The sequence below is a fragment of the Mugil cephalus genome, chromosome 12 (assembly GCF_022458985.1).
Source record: "Mugil cephalus isolate CIBA_MC_2020 chromosome 12, CIBA_Mcephalus_1.1, whole genome shotgun sequence".
In the NCBI taxonomy this organism is placed as follows: Eukaryota; Metazoa; Chordata; class Actinopteri; order Mugiliformes; family Mugilidae; genus Mugil; species Mugil cephalus.
In genome coordinates, this window is record NC_061781.1 from 20,699,333 (window position 1) to 20,720,121 (window position 20,789).

Sequence of the window (20,789 nt, forward strand, 5' to 3'; positions counted from 1 at the left end):
AAATGCATGAAAACTACCCACAACATTTTGATAATTTCATCCTGTTCCTCTTGCAGAGCTTTCCGTGGGAAGCACATCACTCTGATCGTACGTTTCCCCAACCAGGGGCGTCAGGTCGATGATTTAGATATCTGGTCGCACACAAACGACACAATTGGCTCGGTTCGGCGCGGCATCCTGAACAGGATAAAAGCGAACGCTGCGCACACCAAGATCGAGCTCTTTATCGGCGGTGAGGTGGTCGATCCAGCGGATGACAGGAAGCTGATTGGACAGCTCAATTTGAAGGACAAAACGGTGAGAATGGGCTCGTTTATTCCACCGACTAAAGAAATATTGTGCTGTGATATTTCCTTGATGCACCTGTTCTAAAAATATCTTTGAACTTACAAACTCGGTGCTGAGTCTTCTATGCATGAGTTCCGCATTAAGTCACTCTCACCTTTTTTGTTTTGGTACAGCTGATCACGGCCAAGCTGACACAGGTGAGTGCCAACATGCCCTCGAGCCCCGACAGCTCATCAGACTCATCCACCGGCTCTCCGGGTAACCACGGCAACCACTACAGTGACGGGCCAAACCCCGAGGTGGAGAGCTGTCTTCCTGGTGTGGTGAGTTACCAACACACATTCTGTACTAAGAACTGTTTTCATTTTACTTCTGCGGCCTGTGCACGATATTTAAAATCTGCTTTGTTTTAGTCAAGCTTACATAGTATAGGGGGGGACACATTATTGCCACCTGTGTTACATGTATTTTATTTATTGCCACTTCATCTTTTGTGCGTCATGTCTACTGTAACGCTCTTGTTTTGCAGATCATGTCGTTGCACCTGCGGTACATCTCCTTCCTGTGGCAGGTGGCCGACCTCGGCTGCAACCTCAACATGCCTCTGCTCAGAGACGGAGCTCGAGTTCTCATGAAGCTCATGCCCCCAGGTAGACGCACGCAGTCATATCATCCACATGCTTTGTTTAATTTGAAAGCATACTTGCGCATTAACGCATGCGGAGAGTGAAATCCTACTGGTTAATCTTCGCTCTGTTTCTGTGACTTAGATAACACTACAGTGGAGAATCTGAGAGCCGTGTGTCTGGATCACGCCAAGCTTGGTGAAAACAGCCTGAGCCCTTCACTGGACTCGCGCTTCTTCGGCCCCTCACCCTCACAAGTGCTCTACCTCATTGAGGCAAGTCCTGATATTTTCCGTTCCCACAAATTGTATCATTTCAGACTGACTATGATCAAAAAGCCTTTAACAAAGCAGCTGGACTTGTTTTTCAGAAGAAGTGTAGCTTCTTCAGTTCTAAGGGACTGGTGGGAAAGTTTGTGGTTTAAAAAGGGAGATCTGTGGGTAAAACCCACAAGAGCTGAAGAAGCTACTTGGATGAGTGGCAGAACGTCTTCTCAAACCTCAACACGTTTAAAAAAACAAAAAACAAAACAAGCACGTGTTTTGGATATACCATGACCTGGATAACTGAGAACCTTCAGACATTCACACTGACTAGTTGTGTTTGAATTGTGATGAAGTAATTTTCCATCTGCAATGTACAGCAGTGTAAAAACAATCTATATAAAAACATGAGGTCCCTCTCAACATGGAGGAATTCTCTGTTTTAAATAAACGGTGAATGCCACAACCTTCAGCCAAGATTAATGCAGGATGTTTCCATTAGAATGCAAATGATTTTCACTAGTGTATCTAATGCATTGGCCATTATATACTGTGGTATTCTCATGGTATGTTGCAGCTCCTGCCTGTTGATTCATTTTCACGTTGCTCTCGTGCACGTTCCAGGTTGTGTATGCTTTGCTGATGCCAGCCAGTGCCACTCTGGGCGAGGACGCCAGCGACTTCCAGTACAACTTCTTGAAGAGTGGCGGTCTTCCCTTGGTGCTGAGCATGCTCACCAGGAACAACTTCCTGCCGTCGGCGGACATGGAGACACGACGCGGGGCTTACCTCAACGCGCTGAAGATCGCCAAGCTCCTCCTGACTGCAGTCGGCTTCGGGCATGTGAAGGCCGTCGCGGAGGCCTGCCAGCCCAACGCGGAGGGAAATATTCCTGTCTCTCCGGTTAGGCCACACACATGCCCTACGCAGAGAAAAGAACCTGTATTTCTAGTTCCCCACTGACTGTTATGCGCCTGACATGTCTGCCTGTTTTCTCCACACCCCCATAACCGTCTACAGATAAATCAGGCCACTCACGACCAGGCTCTGGTTCTGCAGAGTGCCCTGCAAAACATCCCCAACCCCGCCTCAGAATGCATGCTGCGAAATGTAGCCATCCGCCTGGCCCAGCAGATTTCTGATGAGGTAACAGAAGGGGAAATGATTTGCAGGCCTGAAAGATTAGAATATTACAAGCCTGCACTGGCGATGAATTTTTATGAAAAGTTTTACATGCACTGTCCGTTGTAGCTGCACTGAGAGGTGACCTGTAAGAAAGACGTTTTTTAAGCCCACGTCGAACAAGCAACTTGTTTGTCGAGTCGTACCGTCTGAAATAATTGATTTTATGGGAACTGTTTTTTCATCAGAATTTCTTCCAGGCATCAAAGTACATCCCAGACATCTGTGTGATCCGAGCTGTGCAGAAAATAGTGTGGGCCTCAGGCTGCGGTACAGTTCAGCTCGTCTTCAGTTCTAATGAAGAAATCAGCAAAATATACGAGAAGGTAATTTTAAAGTCGTCTCTGAATGTTTGTAGTTGTAGTTTGTTTTGTTAACTGAGACAATGAGCACTATTAACATATAATATTGTTCATCTGTCTTCCTCTTTGTAGACAAATGCCGCCAAGGAGCCGGATGGAGAAGATGAGCAGGTGTGTTGCGAGGCCCTGGAAGTGATGACTCTGTGTTTCGCCCTCATGCCCACGGCTCTGGACACACTCAGTAAGGAGAAAGCATGGCAGACTTTCATCATAGACTTGCTGCTACACTGCCATAGCAAGTAAGTTACACCAGTTCCAAGCATGAATACGCTGACCGAGATGGAGGAGAGTTTGATGCTAACGTTGACACATGTGACTTTTAACAGGTCTGTGCGTCAGATGGCACAAGAGCAGTTCTTCCTGATGGCAACTAGGTGCTGTATGGGCCATCGACCCCTCCTCTTCTTCATCACCCTCCTCTTCACTGTGCTGGGGGTGAGTGGCTTTAAGCGTCTTCTCGCGTGTCAGGACTCGTTAATGCATCACTGCGACCGCTTTAAGAATCCTAATTTCAATTTGTCCATGCCTCTGCTCAGAGTACAGCCAAAGAGCGAGCCAAACATGCTGGGGACTACTTCACTTTGCTCCGACATCTGCTCAACTACGCCTACAACAGCAACATCAACCTGCCAAACGCTGAGGTGCTGCTCAACAATGAGATCGACTGGCTGAAACGGATACGGGTAAAAAAAAAATCTATATATATTACGGAAAATTAAAGTTGTATTGTGAAAAGTCAGTTTGTTCATAAGTGTCATTTTTCATCTACTAGGATGAGGTTAAGAGGACAGGGGAGACTGGTGTGGAGGAGACGATCTTGGAGGGCCACCTTGGGGTCACCAAAGAGCTTCTCGCTTTCCAGACACCAGAGAAGAAGTACTACATCGGCTGTGAGAAGGGAGGGGCCAACCTCATTAAGGTACAGCCTGAAACTGTTCATGCAAAAATATGTTCTCTATTTTTTATTTTTTTTTTACCTCTTTGCTTATAACATTACTTAAATCTCACCTTTCTTCTTCTCAATCAGGAGCTGATTGATGACTTCATCTTCCCAGCGTCTAATGTTTACCTGCAGTACATGAAGAGCGGCGAGTTCCCCACAGAGCAGGCCATCCCAGTGTGCAGCACCCCCGCTTCCATCAACGCCGGCTTCGAGCTCCTGGTGGCGCTGGCTGTCGGCTGCGTCCGCAACCTCAAACAAATAGTTGACACTCTGACTGACATGTACTATCTAGGTAGAGAGACAACGCCGTGGCCTTTTTATAGATGTATCCCATCATGTACGACACAGCATGAATAATGGTGTTTTTTTGTTTGTTTTTATTTAAACTTTTCTCTCATTCCAGGTTGTGAAACACTGACAGAGTGGGAGTACTTGCCTCCAGTGGGTCCACGCCCCAACAAAGGCTTTGTAGGTTTAAAGAACGCCGGGGCCACCTGTTATATGAACTCTGTGATTCAGCAGCTGTACATGATCCCTCCCATACGCAACGGCATCCTGGCCATCGAGGGCACCGGCACAGATGTGGATGACGACATGTCAGGGGATGAGAAGCAGGAGAATGAGGTACAGTTAGAGTTTGTGTTGCAGCAAATGTTTTTTCCCGATGAAGACTTTCATCCTTTCTCAGTATCCAGTGACTGATAAAAGGGCAAAATAACTGTAAGCTTTTAGGCCTTGTAGGCTGGAGCTTGGAGCTGAGGGCTGATTCCTCTCAGTCGTCTTTTCAACTTTGTCAAAGTTATCGTCTTGTCTCCACAGAGTAATGTCGATCCCCGGGATGAGGTGTTCAGCTACCATCACCAGTTTGATGATAAACCCTCTAGTAAGTCGGAGGACAGGAAGGAGTACAACATTGGCGTGTTGCGCCACCTACAGGTCATTTTCGGCCACCTGGCTGCATCCAGACTGCAGTACTACGTCCCCAGGGGATTCTGGAAACAGTTCAGGTATTTCAGAAGACTGTTCGCTATTTGCATTTTGCTTGTTTAAGCATTTGCGGATGTCTAATAGTCTTCTTCTTTCTTTTTTTTAAGGTTATGGGGTGAACCAGTCAACTTGAGGGAACAGCACGATGCTCTGGAGTTCTTTAACTCTTTGGTGGACAGTTTAGATGAGGCCCTGAAGGCCCTGGGCCACCCTGCCATGCTCAGCAAGGTGCTGGGAGGGTCCTTCGCTGACCAGAAGATCTGTCAGGGATGCCCCCATAGGTAGGTGTGGTTATTTCCCTGTAGGTAACTTTTTAGAGCTTTTGTTGGGTTGTTTTTACCTAATAATTGTTGTGTTTTTTTAGGTACGAGTGTGAGGAGTCGTTCACAACGCTCAACGTAGACATTAGAAATCACCAGAACCTGCTGGACTCCATGGAGCAGTATGTTAAAGGAGACCTGCTGGAAGGAGCCAATGCCTACCACTGTGAGAAGTGTAATAAGAAGGTGAGAATGTAGCGCCCTTCTGTTTCAAGACCGAGTGTTATATTTATGTTGGACAACAGGAAACTGTTTTTGGAGGAGGTATCAAAACTATCTTTTCCTCTCGTTAACATCCAAGAGATATATTTATTGTAAATCTGTGTGTTTTTTTTTCTTGTCAGGTGGATACAGTGAAGCGTCTGCTGATCAAGAAGCTGCCGCCTGTCCTGGCCATCCAGCTGAAGCGCTTCGACTACGACTGGGAGAGGGAGTGTGCCATCAAGTTCAACGACTACTTTGAGTTCCCCCGGGAGCTGGACATGGAGCCGTACACGGTAGCAGGTGTGGCCAAGCTGGAGGGCGACGACGTCAACCCCGAGAACCAGGTGATACAGCAGAACGAGCCCTCCGAGCCCACGCCGCCCGGCAGCTCCAAGTACCGTCTGGTGGGAGTGCTGGTCCACTCGGGCCAGGCCAGCGGCGGACACTACTACTCCTACATCATCCAGAGGAACGGGGGCGACGGCGAGAAGAATCGATGGTATAAGTTCGACGACGGCGACGTGACGGAGTGCAAGATGGACGACGAGGAGGAGATGAAGAACCAGTGCTTTGGAGGGGAGTACATGGGGGAGGTGTTTGATCATATGATGAAAAGGATGTCGTACCGGAGGCAGAAGCGTTGGTGGAATGCCTACATCCTGTTCTACGAGCGAATGGACTCACTGGACAAGGACAGCGAGCTTGTCAAATACATCTCGGAGTTGACCATCTCCTCCACCAAGCCGCATCAGGTCAAGATGCCTGGTGTCATCGAGTGCAGCGTCCGCAAGCAGAACGTCCAGTTCATGCACAACCGAATGCAATACAGCCTGGAATATTTCCAGTTCATTAAGAAACTTCTGACCTGTAACAGTGTCTATTTAAACCCTCCTCCAGGTATGCATTGTTTTCGTTGCATGCAGCTAAATGCAAAGTTTTGTTGTTTTTTTTACTGCATATCAAGACAAGAAAATACTAGCTACCCACTCAATGTCTGCTTAAACTTTTCAGTACAAACATCTAGTTTAAACACAGGTTTAAGAAGCTTGTTGACATTCTAGACCTCATGAAACTCACTCACTTATGACTGAGATTTTGATTAATTTCTCATTGTGTCTACACTTTGGATTTCAGAGCTTCTCTCTTAAAGATACGGCAGCTGCCACAGTACATTTCAAAGTGGTTCTAATGTGCAGCATCATTGTGGTGGGAAAGAAAACTGACGTGTACCAGTTTAGCGAGGTCTGCCGAGAACTGCACCGCCTCTGTGTTGGACAGTAAAAAGCACCAATGCATTATTAATAGAGCCAGAACAATAATGTTTCACAGTAAAATCCATGTTTGGGTGAAGTTGTCACTGAAAGAATTTAATTGGCTCTGAATGGCTGAAAAGATTTGAGTCCACATCTTTATTTTTTTTTTAATATATTAGAGTTTGAAACCGTTCACCCTCTGACCCGGCATGTAGACCCAGTTAAGCCCCTTTTTAATGTATGATTCAATATTATTGATTGGAGCCCTCTCATTGAGTTTCATCTTTCCCTAAGCTTGAACACAGCTGTCTCGTATTTTGAGCTGATGGTTTCCCATCTGCTGCTTCACCTCACTCGTGTTGGAAGTGGATTTAACAAGAATACAATTTCCTGCCGCTCTTACCTGACTACTTCATCTTTAATTAGAGGGTGTTGTCTTGCGCGGTGATTATTTTATAGTGCAGAACCGGAACAAAGGAGAATGTGTTGGACTGTAATGTGTATTTAAGTGTGCGGTGTCGGGGCTTTTATACGGCGAACTCCGCCTCAAGCTGATGGTCGGCAGTTTGCAGGTGTTGCAGCTGCCAGTAAACATCTGTCACTTCAGTCTTTGCAGTGTGTCCCGCACCGTTGTCTTGATTTTGGTGGTGGAGCAAGTCAGTCAGAGAGTTTATTCTGTTGATCAGTGTGAATCTTTATCTCATCAGATGCTCAGATACGTTAACGACAATATGAATGAATAAACTGAAGATCAGCGTGATCCAGGAGAGACCAGCTCTGAATGACAGTTTGTAGTTTGTAGATGACAGAAGGACAAATGCTGACTACTGCCACCTGCTGGTATGAAGAGGCATTTCCTTTCACACCAGTGTAGAGTGTATTGTGTCTTTTTTTTTTTGTCCAGGCACAGGCGATGTGAGGCAGCATCATTGTGTGTCAGTACCTAAAATAATTTGTGGATGTCTTTGTCAGATGAAATGAGGATATGTGGTTGGTAGCGATACAACTGACTAGAATTGTTGAGTTTTTTCACTTCATAGCGTGAACCCGGAAGAAAGTCATTGTGTTTTGGTATGTTTTCTGTGTTTTTATCAGGACAAGACCATCTTCTGCCAGAGGCAGAGGAGATTGCTATGATAAGTGCTCAGCTGGCTGCTAGGTTCCTCTTCAACACAGGTTTTCACACCAAGAAAGTAGTACGGGGTCCTGCCAGTGACTGGTAAGTTCAGTTTTTTCTTTAAAAAAATAAAAATAAAATGTAGGCATTTTGTCTGTGTTTTTGTTGTCTCTAAATGTTCTCCACGTGTTTCCCCATAGGTATGACGCCCTCTGCATCCTGCTGAGACACAGTAAGAATGTACGCTATTGGTTTGCACACAACGTTCTGTTTGCTTACCCCAACCGGTTCTCCGAGTACCTGCTCGAGTGCCCGAGCGCCGAGGTCCGCGGCGCGTTTGCCAAGCTCATCGTCTTCATCGCTCACTTCTCCCTGCAAGACGGCCCGTGTCCCTCCCCCACCGCCTCGCCTGGGCCCTCCACTCAGGTTGGCATCGGACCTCAGCTCGGACTTTTCATTACGACTTTCTGGAAGATACTTTAGGCAGCTTCTAATGGTTTGACTGTTTGTGTATCAGGGCTGTGATAACCTCAGTCTAAGCGACCACCTCTTGAGAGCTGTACTCAACCTGCTCAGAAGAGAAGTCTCTGAACACGGCCGTCACCTGCAGCAGTACTTCAACCTCTTTGTCATGTACGCCAATCTGGGTAAGGAGCACGCGGACGTCGCCTCACCTGTCACGGTCACCTGTTCCTCACTTAATTATTCAAGGCTTCTGCAAACTCATAAATAAGTTGCTTGACGCTTGTTTCTCTTCCACTCGCAGGCCTGGCAGAAAAGACCCAGCTGCTGAAGCTGAATGTTCCTGCCACTTTCATGTTGGTGGCTCTGGACGAGGGTCCCGGCCCCCCGATTAAGTACCAGTACGCTGAGCTGGGCAAGCTCTACACTGTGGTCTCGCAGCTGGTTCGCTGCTGCGACGTCTCCTCGCGCATGCAGTCCTCCATTAATGGTGAGTGTAATGCTTTAACTCAGTTCTAGTGGTGGTCAGAGTTGGTGCCCAGTGAAGATTTTCATCCTTGCTCAGGATCTAGTGACTGACAAACCAGCCGCTCTGAGCGTCTGCTGTGTAGCCGTCGCTTGGAGCTGAGGGCTCTCGGAAATAAAACATCTGTTCGTCTTTTAGTGGAGTAGCTCTAACCTTCTTCTTCTCCTCCTCTCTACAGGTAACCCTCCCCTTCCTAACCCCTATGGGGATACCAACCTGACGGCTCCAGTGATGCCTGTGCAGCAGCTGGTCGCGGAGATCCTGTTCGTAAGGACCAGCTACGTGAAGAAGATCATCGAGGACTGCAGCAACTCGGAAGAGACGGTGAAGCTGCTTCGCTTCAGCTGCTGGGAGAACCCTCAGTTCTCCTCCACTGTGCTCAGTGAACTGCTCTGGCAGGTAAACGCCTGATTCTGATTTAAACCAGCATCTAGAAAATCTGTTGGCTGTATTCGTCCACGTGGGCACGAGAGCTGGCGCTCAGATCATACACGTATTTTCTCTGCAGGTGGCGTACTCCTACACCTACGAGCTGAGGCCTTACCTGGACTTGCTGCTACAGATTCTGCTCATCGAGGACTCCTGGCAAACACACAGGTCGGACTCATTGCTCAGTGTGTAAATTAAAGCTTTGGCTGGAAATACGATCCTGGTTAAAGGTTCTTATTTCCTTCTTTGTTTGTTTGTTTGTTTTTGTTTTTGTGTGTGTGTAGGATCCACAATGTGCTGAAAGGCATTCCTGACGACAGAGATGGGCTTTTTGACACCATCCAACGCTCCAAGAACCACTACCAGAAACGGGCCTATCAGTGCATTAAGTGCATGGTGGCTCTATTTAGCAACTGTTCTGTGGCTTATCAGATCCTACAGGTAAGACTTCCACATGCTTAGCACCTACACTTATCAGTCATAACATTCTGGCCAACAGGTCAGTAACAGATAATCACTGGGTCACTGGGTGGGATATGTTGGACAGTAAGTGAACACAAGTTGGAAGGATTTGATTAACTGACAATCTCAAAAAGGAGGCATCAAGGCTTATTAATGCACATGAGGAAGTTTAAGCCGAGTGTCCTGGCTAGATAGATTTTTTCCACGCAGGCATAGCTTTGGGATTTTCACAGCTTCGGCTGTGTTTGTAGCCACGGTATTTTATTTCATCTTTCTTTTTACTTGTATTTTTTAAGATTCTTACTTTTTATGTGCAACAACTAAGCTACTGTGGCCAAGTAATTTCCCACGTGGATCATTAAAGTCTATCTAAGTCTAAGTTAGCCACAGGGTTACAGTGCTAGCGGCTGAGTGAGTCTGACGAACTAGCTTCCCAGCTATCGGGTGAGACGGGGGCTAGCGTCAAAGGGAAGAATTATTCTTTTCTGGAGGTATTGCTACCTGAAGTGAGGTGTTGTTAACACTGCCTGCTGGTATTGCCAACGTTATTTGTGTTGAATAAAGTATTGCCACTTCTTATGGTGAAAGTATTGCTACTTTGCACCGATGGCCTCGGAAGAGTATTGCTAATTCTCGTCGGCTAAAGCGTAACCGTACAATTGAGAACAAAGCGCCAAGTGTGACCAAGTTGTGCACTCAGATCTATGGACAGTTTAGCTTAGCACCGAAAACAGCACATTTGTACACAGGCTTCTGTGAGAAGCGAGAAGAGGTTTTTGAATGACGTTTAACGCTATACCAGCCTGTTATATAGGCATAGACGCCACGGGAGCCGTAATGTGACTTGAGCTTCTGATGAGGTCACGCAGGAGGCGTTCCCCATAGTGAGACACCCACTCATACTAATCAGAGAACCGGGGTTATAGTCGTAACCTTAACTTTTGTATGGGGCTGTGTAGCTGCAGAACAATCAGGGTCCGTGTTGAACCCTGGGATGTCGTCATTGACACAACAGTGTTCAAAGTATAAAAGTAACATCCATAAATGCCAAATAAATTTCTCAAACAAACGTCCACATCCCGGTTTTAATGTTGTGGCTGATTGTGGTGTATCTATCCAAACTGCTTAATTAAATAGTTTGAAATTAAAACTGCAGTTGCAGCATGTTGATGCTAATTGGGATGTTTGCTGTGTGCTTGTTTGTGTGTGTGTCCGTAAACAGAGTAACGGTGACCTGAAGCGAAAGTGGACGTGGGCGGTGGAGTGGTTGGGGGACGAGCTGGAGAGGAGACCATACACGGGAAACCCCCAGTACACGTACAACAACTGGTCCCCTCCGGTCCAGAGCAACGAGACGTCCAACGGATACTTCCTGGAGCGCTCTCACAGTGCACGTATGACTCTCGCCAAGGCCTGCGAACTCTGTCCTGAAGAGGTAACGGCACCGACGTCGCACCCTTCACACCCACTGCTTTCACATTATCTTACAGCCGTAGGGAGTGAACAAATAAATAAATAATGAATAAATAAAATCCGACCGTATGAGTGAGGCTGAGCCTGATGTGTTAACAGCCCACTGAATGTCAGCAGTTAATTGGGCGTGTATGTGTAATAGAGAGTGTAAACACTTCTTTTTTTTTTTTTTTTTTTTTTTTGTCGTATAATGTTCTCAGTTTTCATGTTTTCTAGCTGATGCCAAAAAAAAAAATACTATTAACAGTTTTGCTATGATGAGTATGTTTAGTTGTTTCATGGCTGCAGTTCACAAATACACACGAATATCATTTAATTGTTCTCACTTAAAATGAGTTACTTGTATTTTTCTATGATGAAAAGGCCAGTCCAATGACACACTTCTTCTGTAATATTCCATACACAGCTCAAGTGTACTCAGGGAAGCCCAGGGAAGGTCAGTATTCCAGGCACCACGACATAAAGGAAGGAAACTAAGTCTTAATGAAGAACTAGTGTCCAGGTCTTCAAACACATTTAACTTTAGCTTAGTTAGAAAAATCAGAGACTAGAAACACTGACATATTGAGTTGTATTTAATGTATATGATTTAAATAAATAAATGAATAGTTGAGGACATGAGTTCAGCCAGAATGCATCACTGTGAATAAATGTGTCCCTGTTCTGTGTCTGTGACATTTAAATCACGCTGTTTCAGTAAGAACGATTGTGACTGTAGATGTAAAGAAAAAGTAAAACATATTGTTGATTGAGGGGGAGATGCTATTTACTCTCCCAGGCCAAAACATTAGGTACACTAGTGAACGTAAATGCCTCCTAATGTAACAGTCCTGCACTGTAATGTTCAGTTTATGTGTGATCATTTTGGAGGATGTAGTTTTGTCCTGGTGTTTAACTAAAACAGCACAACATCATCAACGATGCTACAAAAAAAAACACATTCTCCAAAATGAAAACCAAGTAGAAGCAACATCTCTTGGTTATTTTTAAACACATTTTCAACACCACAACCTTCCAGAAGCTGAGATTTTAGTGCAGGACTGTCGCATTAGAAAGCGTTCGCTCGTGTACCTAATGAACTGGCCAGCGAGCGTAGTAAGTGTAGCTGGTGTAATTAGTCATGTTCGGCAGCTGCACGCAGTGAACAGGCCTTTGTTTTCTTTTTCCTGTCCTGTTGCCACGTCTCAGATTGGCCAAAGCGTGGACGTAGACGTAGCCGTAGCCATTCTCCCGTCTCAGTCTCAGTCTCAGTCCAGAGCTCCTCACCCGCCTGCATCTCTTATAGCCTCAGCTCTGCTTTAATATTAAAAAACGTAGTCACAGTATTTTAACTGATGGGCTAAGATTGAGCTGTTAAAGCCAGTTCGTGGTGTATTTATAGACATTTATTAGTGTCACATTCCTGGCAGCTTCCTGGACCATGTCCCACAGATACATGATGAATATATTAACAATTAAACAATTAAAAAAACAAAAAAACAAGAGGCGCACTGAAGTTAGCTCCACAGTAGAAGCCTCTGTTAGTTTCCAAAGCCGAGAGGGAAGCTCTCAGGTGTAGCGTCCACCCACACATGTGATCTAACCTCATTTAAACCTCATTTTTTACAGTAGAAAAAACTTTCCCACGCAGCCACCAAGCTTGACATTAAGAAATACCCAGGGCTTTGTTCAAATAAATAAATAAAATAAGCAGCTCCCACTTTGCATTTCTGTGTGTGTGTGTGTGTTTGTAGAAAAAAAAAAAAAAAAAAAAAGCTCGACTCGCGCTAACATTTATCTTGTCGTATTTCTAGGAGCCGGATGAACAGGAAGCACCTGACGATCAAGACTCCTCCCCACCCGAGGACACGTCTCTGTACCCGCACTCTCCTGGAACGACTCAGTTTCAGCAGGTAGAGTTCAGCCCACGACGACTCTGTTGGTCGAGTAGATGTCGGGGGCAGGATCACTCATGTGTTTGAGACGAACGTTTGATTATAAGATCCATCTATTTGTTGCTTTTTCTGGGATTTGTGACAGTAAGTCGAGAGCAGTGATTCTCACCTGGGCTCTGCTGACCCCTAGTGGTCATAAGTGTAAATGCAAGAGGTCCATGAAAATAAAATATCGTTTACAAAATAGGTTTATTTTACTCAAATGTGACTAAAAACTTTAAATACCTAAACTACAGAAGGTAACAGGACTTATTTTCTCTAATTACATCTGTATTTTAAACAAGTCGGAATTTCAAAGTCGCAATTTTCAACTGGAAGTCGGATTTTCTCCTCTGTTTACTGTTGCAAACTGCAGTTTTCCCCCATTGTGTGTCAGAAAATAAAGGATTTCTAACTCTAAATCTAATTCTCCCCTTCTCTCTATCTAAACAGAACAACCACCCCCATGGGCAGCCGTACACCGGGCCCGCCGCCCAGCACATGAACAACCCCCAGCGCCCCGGTCCCGCCTCCGCCCCGACCCCGGCGCCGACCCAGACCCAGACCCCCACCTCGGGCCCCGGTCCCGCCCCGGGCCCAGGCCCGGGCCCGCGAGCACAAGAGAACTGGGACGGCACCGAGGAGGTGGCCCCCGCCCCGACTTCCACCTCCACCTCCACCTCCACTTCCACCCCGGCGGCGCCCGCCCCGCCTAAGGAGTAACCTCCCGTTCCCCCCCCCCGCCCTCTGCTGTGCCTGGAGCCTCCGTCGTCCCGCTCTCCTTCCTCTCGTCCTTTCGGTCAACAGAGCTCCTCGCTATCGGGGGGGGTTAGGGGGGGGGGCTCCCTCTCTCTATATCTATCTCTGTCTCTTTCTCTGTGGCCCCAGGGCAGGGCAGAGCCAGGCCTCGCCACCCTCCCTCCCTCCCCCTCCAACCCCGACACCGGCCCGCGGGAGGCGCTCTTCCCTGGCCTGGAGCTGCCTGGACAGACAGGAGCCTGCTGGCGGCCGCAGAGGCGAAGGGGAGCCGAGTTCTAACAAGGAAAAAAAAAAACAAAAAAAAAACAAATTTACCCAGAGCTGACGATGCTGATGCGCTTGTCTTCACGACGAAAAGGTGTAAATATTATGTTAATGTTTCTGACTGTTCAGATCCCCCCCTGGTAGCATAACTCTGTATGGTTTGCTGTTGGGTTGGGATGTTGCAGATATTATGAGAAAACAAAAATGGATATTATAAATAAGAAAGAAAAAAAAAAATCCCCCCCTCCCGATTCCCCCACCCCCCCTCCCCTCTCCAAAAAAAACACAAAACAAAAAAAAAAAAAACTGTAAGAAGACGACAACTCCTCTTTGTTTTATCACCATTTCTCAGCAGTACAGTTTGTTCCACCATCGGACAGTTTCTGGTCATTCAAGTGTAGAAGGACGCATTGTTATTATCATAATTATATTATTATTCTTCTTCTTCTCGAGCTCCTCGGCGACCTTACGGCCCACGAGAAAAAAAAAAAACCAAGCCGCGACGAGCCGTGGCTGGTTTTTTTTTTTTTTTTAGTTTGACGCGCTGAATGGTTGGGTGGACTTTAACGGTGTTCGGTTGACGTGAAAAAGCAGTGATGCAACATTGTTCTGAAACTCATTGCCTTTCTCTCTCTTTCTTTCCTTTCTTTTTCTTCATCTTTCTTCCTACATTTGTTTGTTCTGGTTAAATAATTCAATCCTTTTTGAAGCTCTAGTTAATATGCTGTAACATTTAGCATGGCTTCTCACCAGAATAGTGTAGCCCCCCCCCCCCCCCCCCCCCTCCCCCCCGCCCCCCCGAAGGGAAGACTTGTGATCATAACAAACCTAAAGCTGTTCTTAATCCACATCTCCGGGACGAGGAGAGAAGAAGGGGTGGAGTTCCCCTTAGGGTTTTTTTTTTTTTTTTTTTTTTGTTGTTGTTGTTGTTTTTCTACTCATCTACCCCCCCCCCCTCCTCCTTCTCCTCCTCCTCCTCCTTCTTCTACGAGGGCGATATTTTGAACCAATGTATGAATAAGTGGCTTTTCAATTGCACATTATTAATCCTTCACATTTGGCAGTCGGATTTTTTCGGTGAGGTTTAGACGAGCTTAGCTTCTCATCTTATAGGAATTCTGAAAAAACGAACACATATGCAACAGAATTGCCGCGTCCGGGCAATTATCCGGCGCGTGATAGACTGTGTGGTTTCAGCTTCTGTCTCTTCAGTAGTAGAGCCTAGTCGTAGACGGAGACGTCGGCGCCCGGTCGGCTTCCTTTTTCTGCCGTGGAGCCCGGGGGGGGGGCAGCAGGGATGGAGGTTTTTGTTTTTTTTTTTGTTTTTTTTGGGCATCTGGCTGCGCCCCCCTCACCCCCCCACCTCCCCTCTCCTCCTTATTCATCCCAGAACAGCAGCGAGACCCTTACCCCCCCCCCCCCTCCCTCCCACAAACACAAACACATAAAGTCCCGTCTCGCTCCACGGAGAGTTAGGTTTTTACCGTAAGAAGAGTCCGGTTGGTTTAGTCAACATTGCAACTTGAGCTAACTTGCAATTCTGTAGGAGTAAAAGGTAAACTTCAGTAAATACTGTATTTAAATTGGTAACTTGAACGCGTGTATTTTCTTTTTTTTTTTTTGATTTTCTTTTCTTTTCCTTTTTTTTTTTTTTTTTTTGTCTAAAAACATACCAAATACTCCTGCAAATGAAAATATTCTGCCCACCGTATTATATTTAAATATGTTGCTCTTATTTTATAGAATTTATTTTGTTGTATTTCACTAAAAAAAAAAAAAATAGAATTTGATTTAAGAGGAACATTTTTGTCCTTGTGTTATTTTTAAAGAAGATAATGACTGTACAGAGTTCTGCGCCCTGTTTTTTGCCGACTTTTGTTTTGGCCATGGTGTGACGTTGAATTCTGGAGCTACAGTCGCGATGTGGACTTTCACTTTGTGAGGTTTTTTGTGCACAGAAATATAACAAAAAAAAAAAGCATTGCGCCCTTAGCAAATAAAGAACATGGAATCTTGTGTGTGTCTCATTTTTAATTCTGAAACAGTTTATTATTATTATTATTATTATTATTATTTGTCACATGTTCCTGATTAAAAACCTAAACTTCCCACTTGTCTTTTAAAACTGAAGAAACTATTTGGGTGAAATGTCTTCAAACTGTCCAGTTATGAGTTTTATTGTTTTAAATATACGACAATATATGACCTGGGCGACTGTGAACCTTCACAGAACTAATCATGTTAACTTTATCATCTTGTTTTAGCTCAGTTTTGCTCAAACCGACTCATCTTCTTTTTGGAGCTACGCATTTCATCAGCCGGATCCGCCTCAACTTTGATCTTGTCGTTTCTGTGCAGCTGCATTCAACACATCTGGTTTCAATGTCATCAAATGTTTAAAAAAAAAAAAAGGATGGATTGGAAGTGGATTTATAGTTTCTTGAACATGTTTTTATAAGTAGACGTTGGTGACGATGCCTTTATGCCCCATTTTATCTGGAGGAACTTAAAACTTCAAGTAAACAAATATATATGTCATTTTCTTACCCATAATCCAAAACCTTCACCTGATACAAGTGGCTGTTGCAGGAGGAACATTTTAATGCATCTGCTTTGACTCATCAGCTTCAGAAGATTGTGATATGTTTTCCTTGAAGCTTTAAGTTTCTTTAAGGAAACTTTCCAGGTTTTCTACTTGAATTGTTAAGACTATTGGTACCAGGGTGACCAGACGTCTGCTTTTTGAGACCTAAAAAAAAAAAAAAAGTGTGTCAAACTTGTCTGGGATTTTGTTTTACTCGAGTCTCAAACATGTTTACATCGAATTTGTGTTGCGTTTCTGTGTGCGTCTGCTAATGCAACTTTAATCCTTTATAATGTTGATGTGGGAAAAAAAAGATCAGAAGTCAGGAAAGCATCATCCACCATCTCTCATTTTATCCACAAAACCAAAACTTAAAAATAAAAAAGGCAACAACACTTGTGTTAGATGTCGTTTTACAGGTCTCATCATTTTAATTGGCTGGAGGGAAATTAAGATTTTAATTTAGAACAATTGTGTGTGTGTGTGGTGTCAACTTTTAATTACTCGTCTGTAATTAGAGGACGTGGTTCAATTACAGGTGCATTTTACAGCTTCTGAGATGTGACCCAAACCTGGAGGACTGAAAACAGGGCTGACTCGTCTCTTAACTCCCTCTAGTGTTCAGAACTAGTCACTGCAGCTGGATCACAACACTAAATTAAAACCTTTAATAATAATTTGGCTAAAACAAATCACTCCCAACTATTAAGGACGTGACTCCTTTGGTTGGTTAATGTTTTCATGATCTGCTGCATTTAACAAGTATTTGATTCTGTTGCTAAACCTCACTAACTCCCTCGTGTTTATCTGTTGGAACAGCTGCTTTTTATTAGCAGCTGCTTCATTTACACCTTAAAATCAAAGACATTCAGAGGAACTTTAAACTTACAAGTAAACAACAAGCAACCGAAACCATTACAAGGTCAATTAGTTGTTGCAGTTTGGCTTCAGTCCACAATAAATTAGTTCCTAAAGACTAATTTATAACCAACCTCTACCTGATCTTTGTGCGTTCGGACCCAGAAATGAAGCACACGAACACAGACGGATTCTTTTGGAACACATTTTTATTATCAAGACAAGTCGGTTTAGTTCTCCTTCTCCTGGACGGTCTTTGTTCCGCGCAGTCTGCCTGTACGACGGGCAGCGATGAGACCGACCTTACGACCAGCAGGCGCATCCCTCCTGATTGTTGAGGGTTTGCCAATATGCTGATGGTTACCACCACCGAAGGGATGCTCAACGGGCTGAAGGGAGAGAAGAAAGTACATTTAAGTATGAGAAATTAGAGGCGTTAAACTTCTTTCTCCTCCTCCGACGAAACTCTAGGTGCTTTCTTTCATATTATTTAGCTACTTCTGGCTTATCTTAGTTGTGGTTGACTTACGTTCATAGCCACACCACGGACACGTGGCCAGCAGTTCCTCTTGGCCTTGTATTTGTGGTAAGCGCGACCGGCCTTCAGGATGGGCTTGTCAATACGACCACCTCCAGCGACCACACCTGTAGGACGACACGGGGGGGACGAATGGTGAGACACGTTGTTCAGATCAGACTTTTTAAGGAGCACAGAGTTGTGTCGTGAACGTGACGGACGGGTTCTCACCGACGACGGCTCTGTTGGCAGAGGCGATGACCTTCTTGGAGCCTGAGGGCAGCTTGACTCGGGACTTCTTGGTCTCGGGGTTGTGGGAGATGACGGTGGCGTAGTTTCCTGATGCGCGGGCCAGTTTGCCTCTGTCGCCGGGCTTCTCCTCCAGGCAGCAGATGATGGTTCCCTCGGGCATGGTGCCAACGGGCAGCACGTTACCGATGTTCAGCTGAGCTGTGGAGGAGAAAAAAATATATAGAAAAAAATATAAGACACAGGTCTTTATCTCAGAGCGGCAGTTTAGAGAATCTGATATATAAATATATTAGAAGTTTATAATCACAGCACTAGATGACACATCTTTAGTTAAGACTAATCTAAAAGTGTCTCCAGTGTAAAGGAGCATGTGGAAAATAAAACAAGTGACAGTGTAGACAATCAAAATACATGTTTTATTCCTATTCCCCCTAGAAAATGAGCAAAACCTAAATATCACAATAAAAACATCAAAAAACATCTAAAACATCTTTATGCTCATGAGGTTGTTTTTCAGTCGTATCGAAATAAAAGTTTATCCACATTTCCCCGTCACTGTGACCAGTTCATTTGTAGTGAATCTTCCTCAAAATGAAGAGGAGAATTATGGGATATAGAGACTTTACAAGAGTTAAAGCTCATTCGCAAAACACCTTTAAGTGAAAACACGTACAAAGCTCAATTGTATTTTGTCGAAAATTCAGAAATATGTCTTTGATTTTGTAAAAAAACTAACAGAAAAGCAGCTAGAGACGCTAAACGGGGGCGAGGTGAAACTAATCCAGATCAAAACATTCAACACTTCAAATCCTGAACAACATTAAAACACAGAAGTTATAAAACAGACGTATGTAAATGTTAACCAGGTCAGTTCAAACATGCACCTTACTAAAGTCCAAGGGCAGTTTTTGTCACTTTAATAAATTGTTCAATAATCCTACTACTTCAGATGAAAAGACCTTTAATCTTGTGCTAAGATCAAACCATTAAGAGGCAGAAAACATCAACAGCACAAACATCTTTGACTTTTGTCTGTGTTCAATTTAAAAGGCAGAAATATTGCTTCCATGTCTAAAACTAATTTTCAGCTGCTCCTGTAACACCAGTAACAACTAACAGCAAAGTGAGGATTCTTGTTTTAATGGCAGCGTCTTCACGAGCCTAAAGAGTCGTTCAGCCTGATGCCAGGACCAGGTGTGATCTCTCAAACCACTGTAAACTATCAGTGGTTCAAGGAAACTACTAAATGAAATCTAAACACATTAAGTTGGTAAACACACTCTGCAGCGTCTCACCTTTCTTGCCGCAGTAGATGAACTGTCCGGTGTGGATGCCCTCGGCGGCGATGAAGAGCTCGGTCCTCTTCTTGAACCGGTACGGGTCACGGAAGGCCACTTTGGCCAGGGGGGCACCACGGCCGGGGTCATGGATGATATCCTGTAAGGGAAGAACGACAACGACGACAACGTCAATAACGTTTCTACTCGCAAACACAGACAAACGTTAAGCTCAGACAGGCGCCTACCTTCACAATCCCCTTGATGTAACCATGGCGTTCAGCGAAGTCAATGTGACGGAGTTTAGCAGCACCTTTCCTGTGCTTGACGTGGGCTTTGAACACGGAGCCCGCACCTTTTCTCTGTCCCCTGATCACACGTCCCATCGTGTACTGAAACAGACAGAGACACATCCAGTTAGGACCGAGTTAAACATGGACATCCCAGCTGTGTGCATGGTTTCTGCAGGTTTGAACAAGTGAAATTTAACGCTTTAAAACCATTATGGGTTAAATTTAAGAGCTACACCAACGGCAAAATATAGAAAATCAACCCAGGACGGACTCCACTACTGAAGAACAAGTGGTAATAAATGGACGTAATGATTTAAGACTTGACTAAATGTAACTCAAAACCTACAATGCAACATATGCTCGTATTTAATACTTTTTAAGGTCTTAAATTGGGACTGACATGAGAAAAACAGGCTAGTTTAGAGGCCTATATTAATGTTATTACTGTTTATAGCTGTTTATATCGTATTATCATTAAGGCCAAACTTATACTGAGAAATAATGAGGCTCAAACGAGCTGCTACAATTTAAAAAAAGCAACTTTTACTTCACATGTTCGCTACAAGAGATGAGTAGCTGCTTGTTAGCATTAGCTTAACTACTCTGCTAATGTTAAAATAACTGCACTTTCCGGACTGACGGCTGTCAAGAGTTAACTTTACAAATATTTAACACACGTATGAGAGATAAATTTGTCGCTACTTCGTCTGAACGGCTTGTATTAAATCACACTGTGGCCCCGTGTGTGTGTGTAGCGGATACCGGCCTCTTAGTTTTTAACACACCGCTGTCACCAAGCAGCGACACACAACCACAAAACACCTTAAAAAGTAAAGTCTGCCGCTAAAATACTCATCGCGTCGTGTTCTTAGACTTCTGTTGTACATTTAGAAATGTCGTTTTAACGCGGATGACTCAATAAAATCATGATTTAGAACAGATTTCAGGACGGGGAGCAGAAAGTAGCTGTCCTACCTAAACTCCGTTGACGGAAAGAGGAAGTGTAAGAGGGAAGCGGAGGTTTTCTTCCGGAGAAATCACCGCGGGGGCTGATGGGAAATGGAGGCATTTCTTCTTCTTCTTCAGCATTAGCGTCTTTTTTCTTCTTCTTCTTCTAACTACATTAAAAGCTTCACGTACATTAAACTGAATAAAAATGTAAACAATATTTATAT

General features: G+C 44.6%; 2 protein-coding genes across 7 annotated transcripts in view; one reads left to right on the forward strand and one right to left on the reverse strand.

Moving 5' to 3' along the window:
- The window catches only part of usp9 (ubiquitin specific peptidase 9), a 34,216-nt gene extending 18,715 nt beyond the window's left edge, over nucleotides 1–15,501 (forward strand). For 2 of the 6 annotated variants that reach the window (XM_047600659.1, XM_047600662.1), the window contains 28 exons: nucleotides 57–297; nucleotides 462–611; nucleotides 818–938; nucleotides 1,059–1,189; nucleotides 1,802–2,080; nucleotides 2,198–2,323; nucleotides 2,548–2,685; nucleotides 2,794–2,960; nucleotides 3,048–3,156; nucleotides 3,258–3,404; nucleotides 3,494–3,640; nucleotides 3,749–3,956; nucleotides 4,068–4,288; nucleotides 4,484–4,671; nucleotides 4,759–4,932; nucleotides 5,016–5,157; nucleotides 5,316–6,072; nucleotides 7,524–7,647; nucleotides 7,746–7,971; nucleotides 8,063–8,192; nucleotides 8,312–8,497; nucleotides 8,712–8,932; nucleotides 9,042–9,130; nucleotides 9,247–9,403; nucleotides 10,647–10,859; nucleotides 11,304–11,333; nucleotides 12,691–12,789; nucleotides 13,264–15,501. In XM_047600659.1, coding sequence (XP_047456615.1) covers nucleotides 57–297; nucleotides 462–611; nucleotides 818–938; nucleotides 1,059–1,189; nucleotides 1,802–2,080; nucleotides 2,198–2,323; nucleotides 2,548–2,685; nucleotides 2,794–2,960; nucleotides 3,048–3,156; nucleotides 3,258–3,404; nucleotides 3,494–3,640; nucleotides 3,749–3,956; nucleotides 4,068–4,288; nucleotides 4,484–4,671; nucleotides 4,759–4,932; nucleotides 5,016–5,157; nucleotides 5,316–6,072; nucleotides 7,524–7,647; nucleotides 7,746–7,971; nucleotides 8,063–8,192; nucleotides 8,312–8,497; nucleotides 8,712–8,932; nucleotides 9,042–9,130; nucleotides 9,247–9,403; nucleotides 10,647–10,859; nucleotides 11,304–11,333; nucleotides 12,691–12,789; nucleotides 13,264–13,533 — 5,191 coding nt within the window. In that variant the 3' untranslated portion in view covers nucleotides 13,534–15,501. The remainder of the gene's footprint in view (nucleotides 1–56; nucleotides 298–461; nucleotides 612–817; nucleotides 939–1,058; nucleotides 1,190–1,801; nucleotides 2,081–2,197; nucleotides 2,324–2,547; nucleotides 2,686–2,793; nucleotides 2,961–3,047; nucleotides 3,157–3,257; nucleotides 3,405–3,493; nucleotides 3,641–3,748; nucleotides 3,957–4,067; nucleotides 4,289–4,483; nucleotides 4,672–4,758; nucleotides 4,933–5,015; nucleotides 5,158–5,315; nucleotides 6,073–7,523; nucleotides 7,648–7,745; nucleotides 7,972–8,062; nucleotides 8,193–8,311; nucleotides 8,498–8,711; nucleotides 8,933–9,041; nucleotides 9,131–9,246; nucleotides 9,404–10,646; nucleotides 10,860–11,303; nucleotides 11,334–12,690; nucleotides 12,790–13,263) is intronic. The other 4 variants (XM_047600660.1, XM_047600663.1, XM_047600661.1 and 1 more) reach the window with 3 other exon arrangements.
- Nucleotides 15,502–17,466: 1,965 nt separating this feature from the next.
- Nucleotides 17,467–19,742, reverse strand: rpl8 (ribosomal protein L8). Its single transcript, XM_047601954.1, has 5 exons — nucleotides 19,570–19,742; nucleotides 19,340–19,481; nucleotides 18,024–18,242; nucleotides 17,805–17,920; nucleotides 17,467–17,664 (listed from the first exon to the last, which is right to left on the reverse strand). Exons 1-5 carry the CDS (start codon nucleotides 19,732–19,734, stop codon nucleotides 17,506–17,508), a joined length of 801 nt encoding a protein of 266 aa, XP_047457910.1. The 5' UTR covers nucleotides 19,735–19,742; the 3' UTR covers nucleotides 17,467–17,505.
- Nucleotides 19,743–20,789: the final 1,047 nt, after the last annotated feature.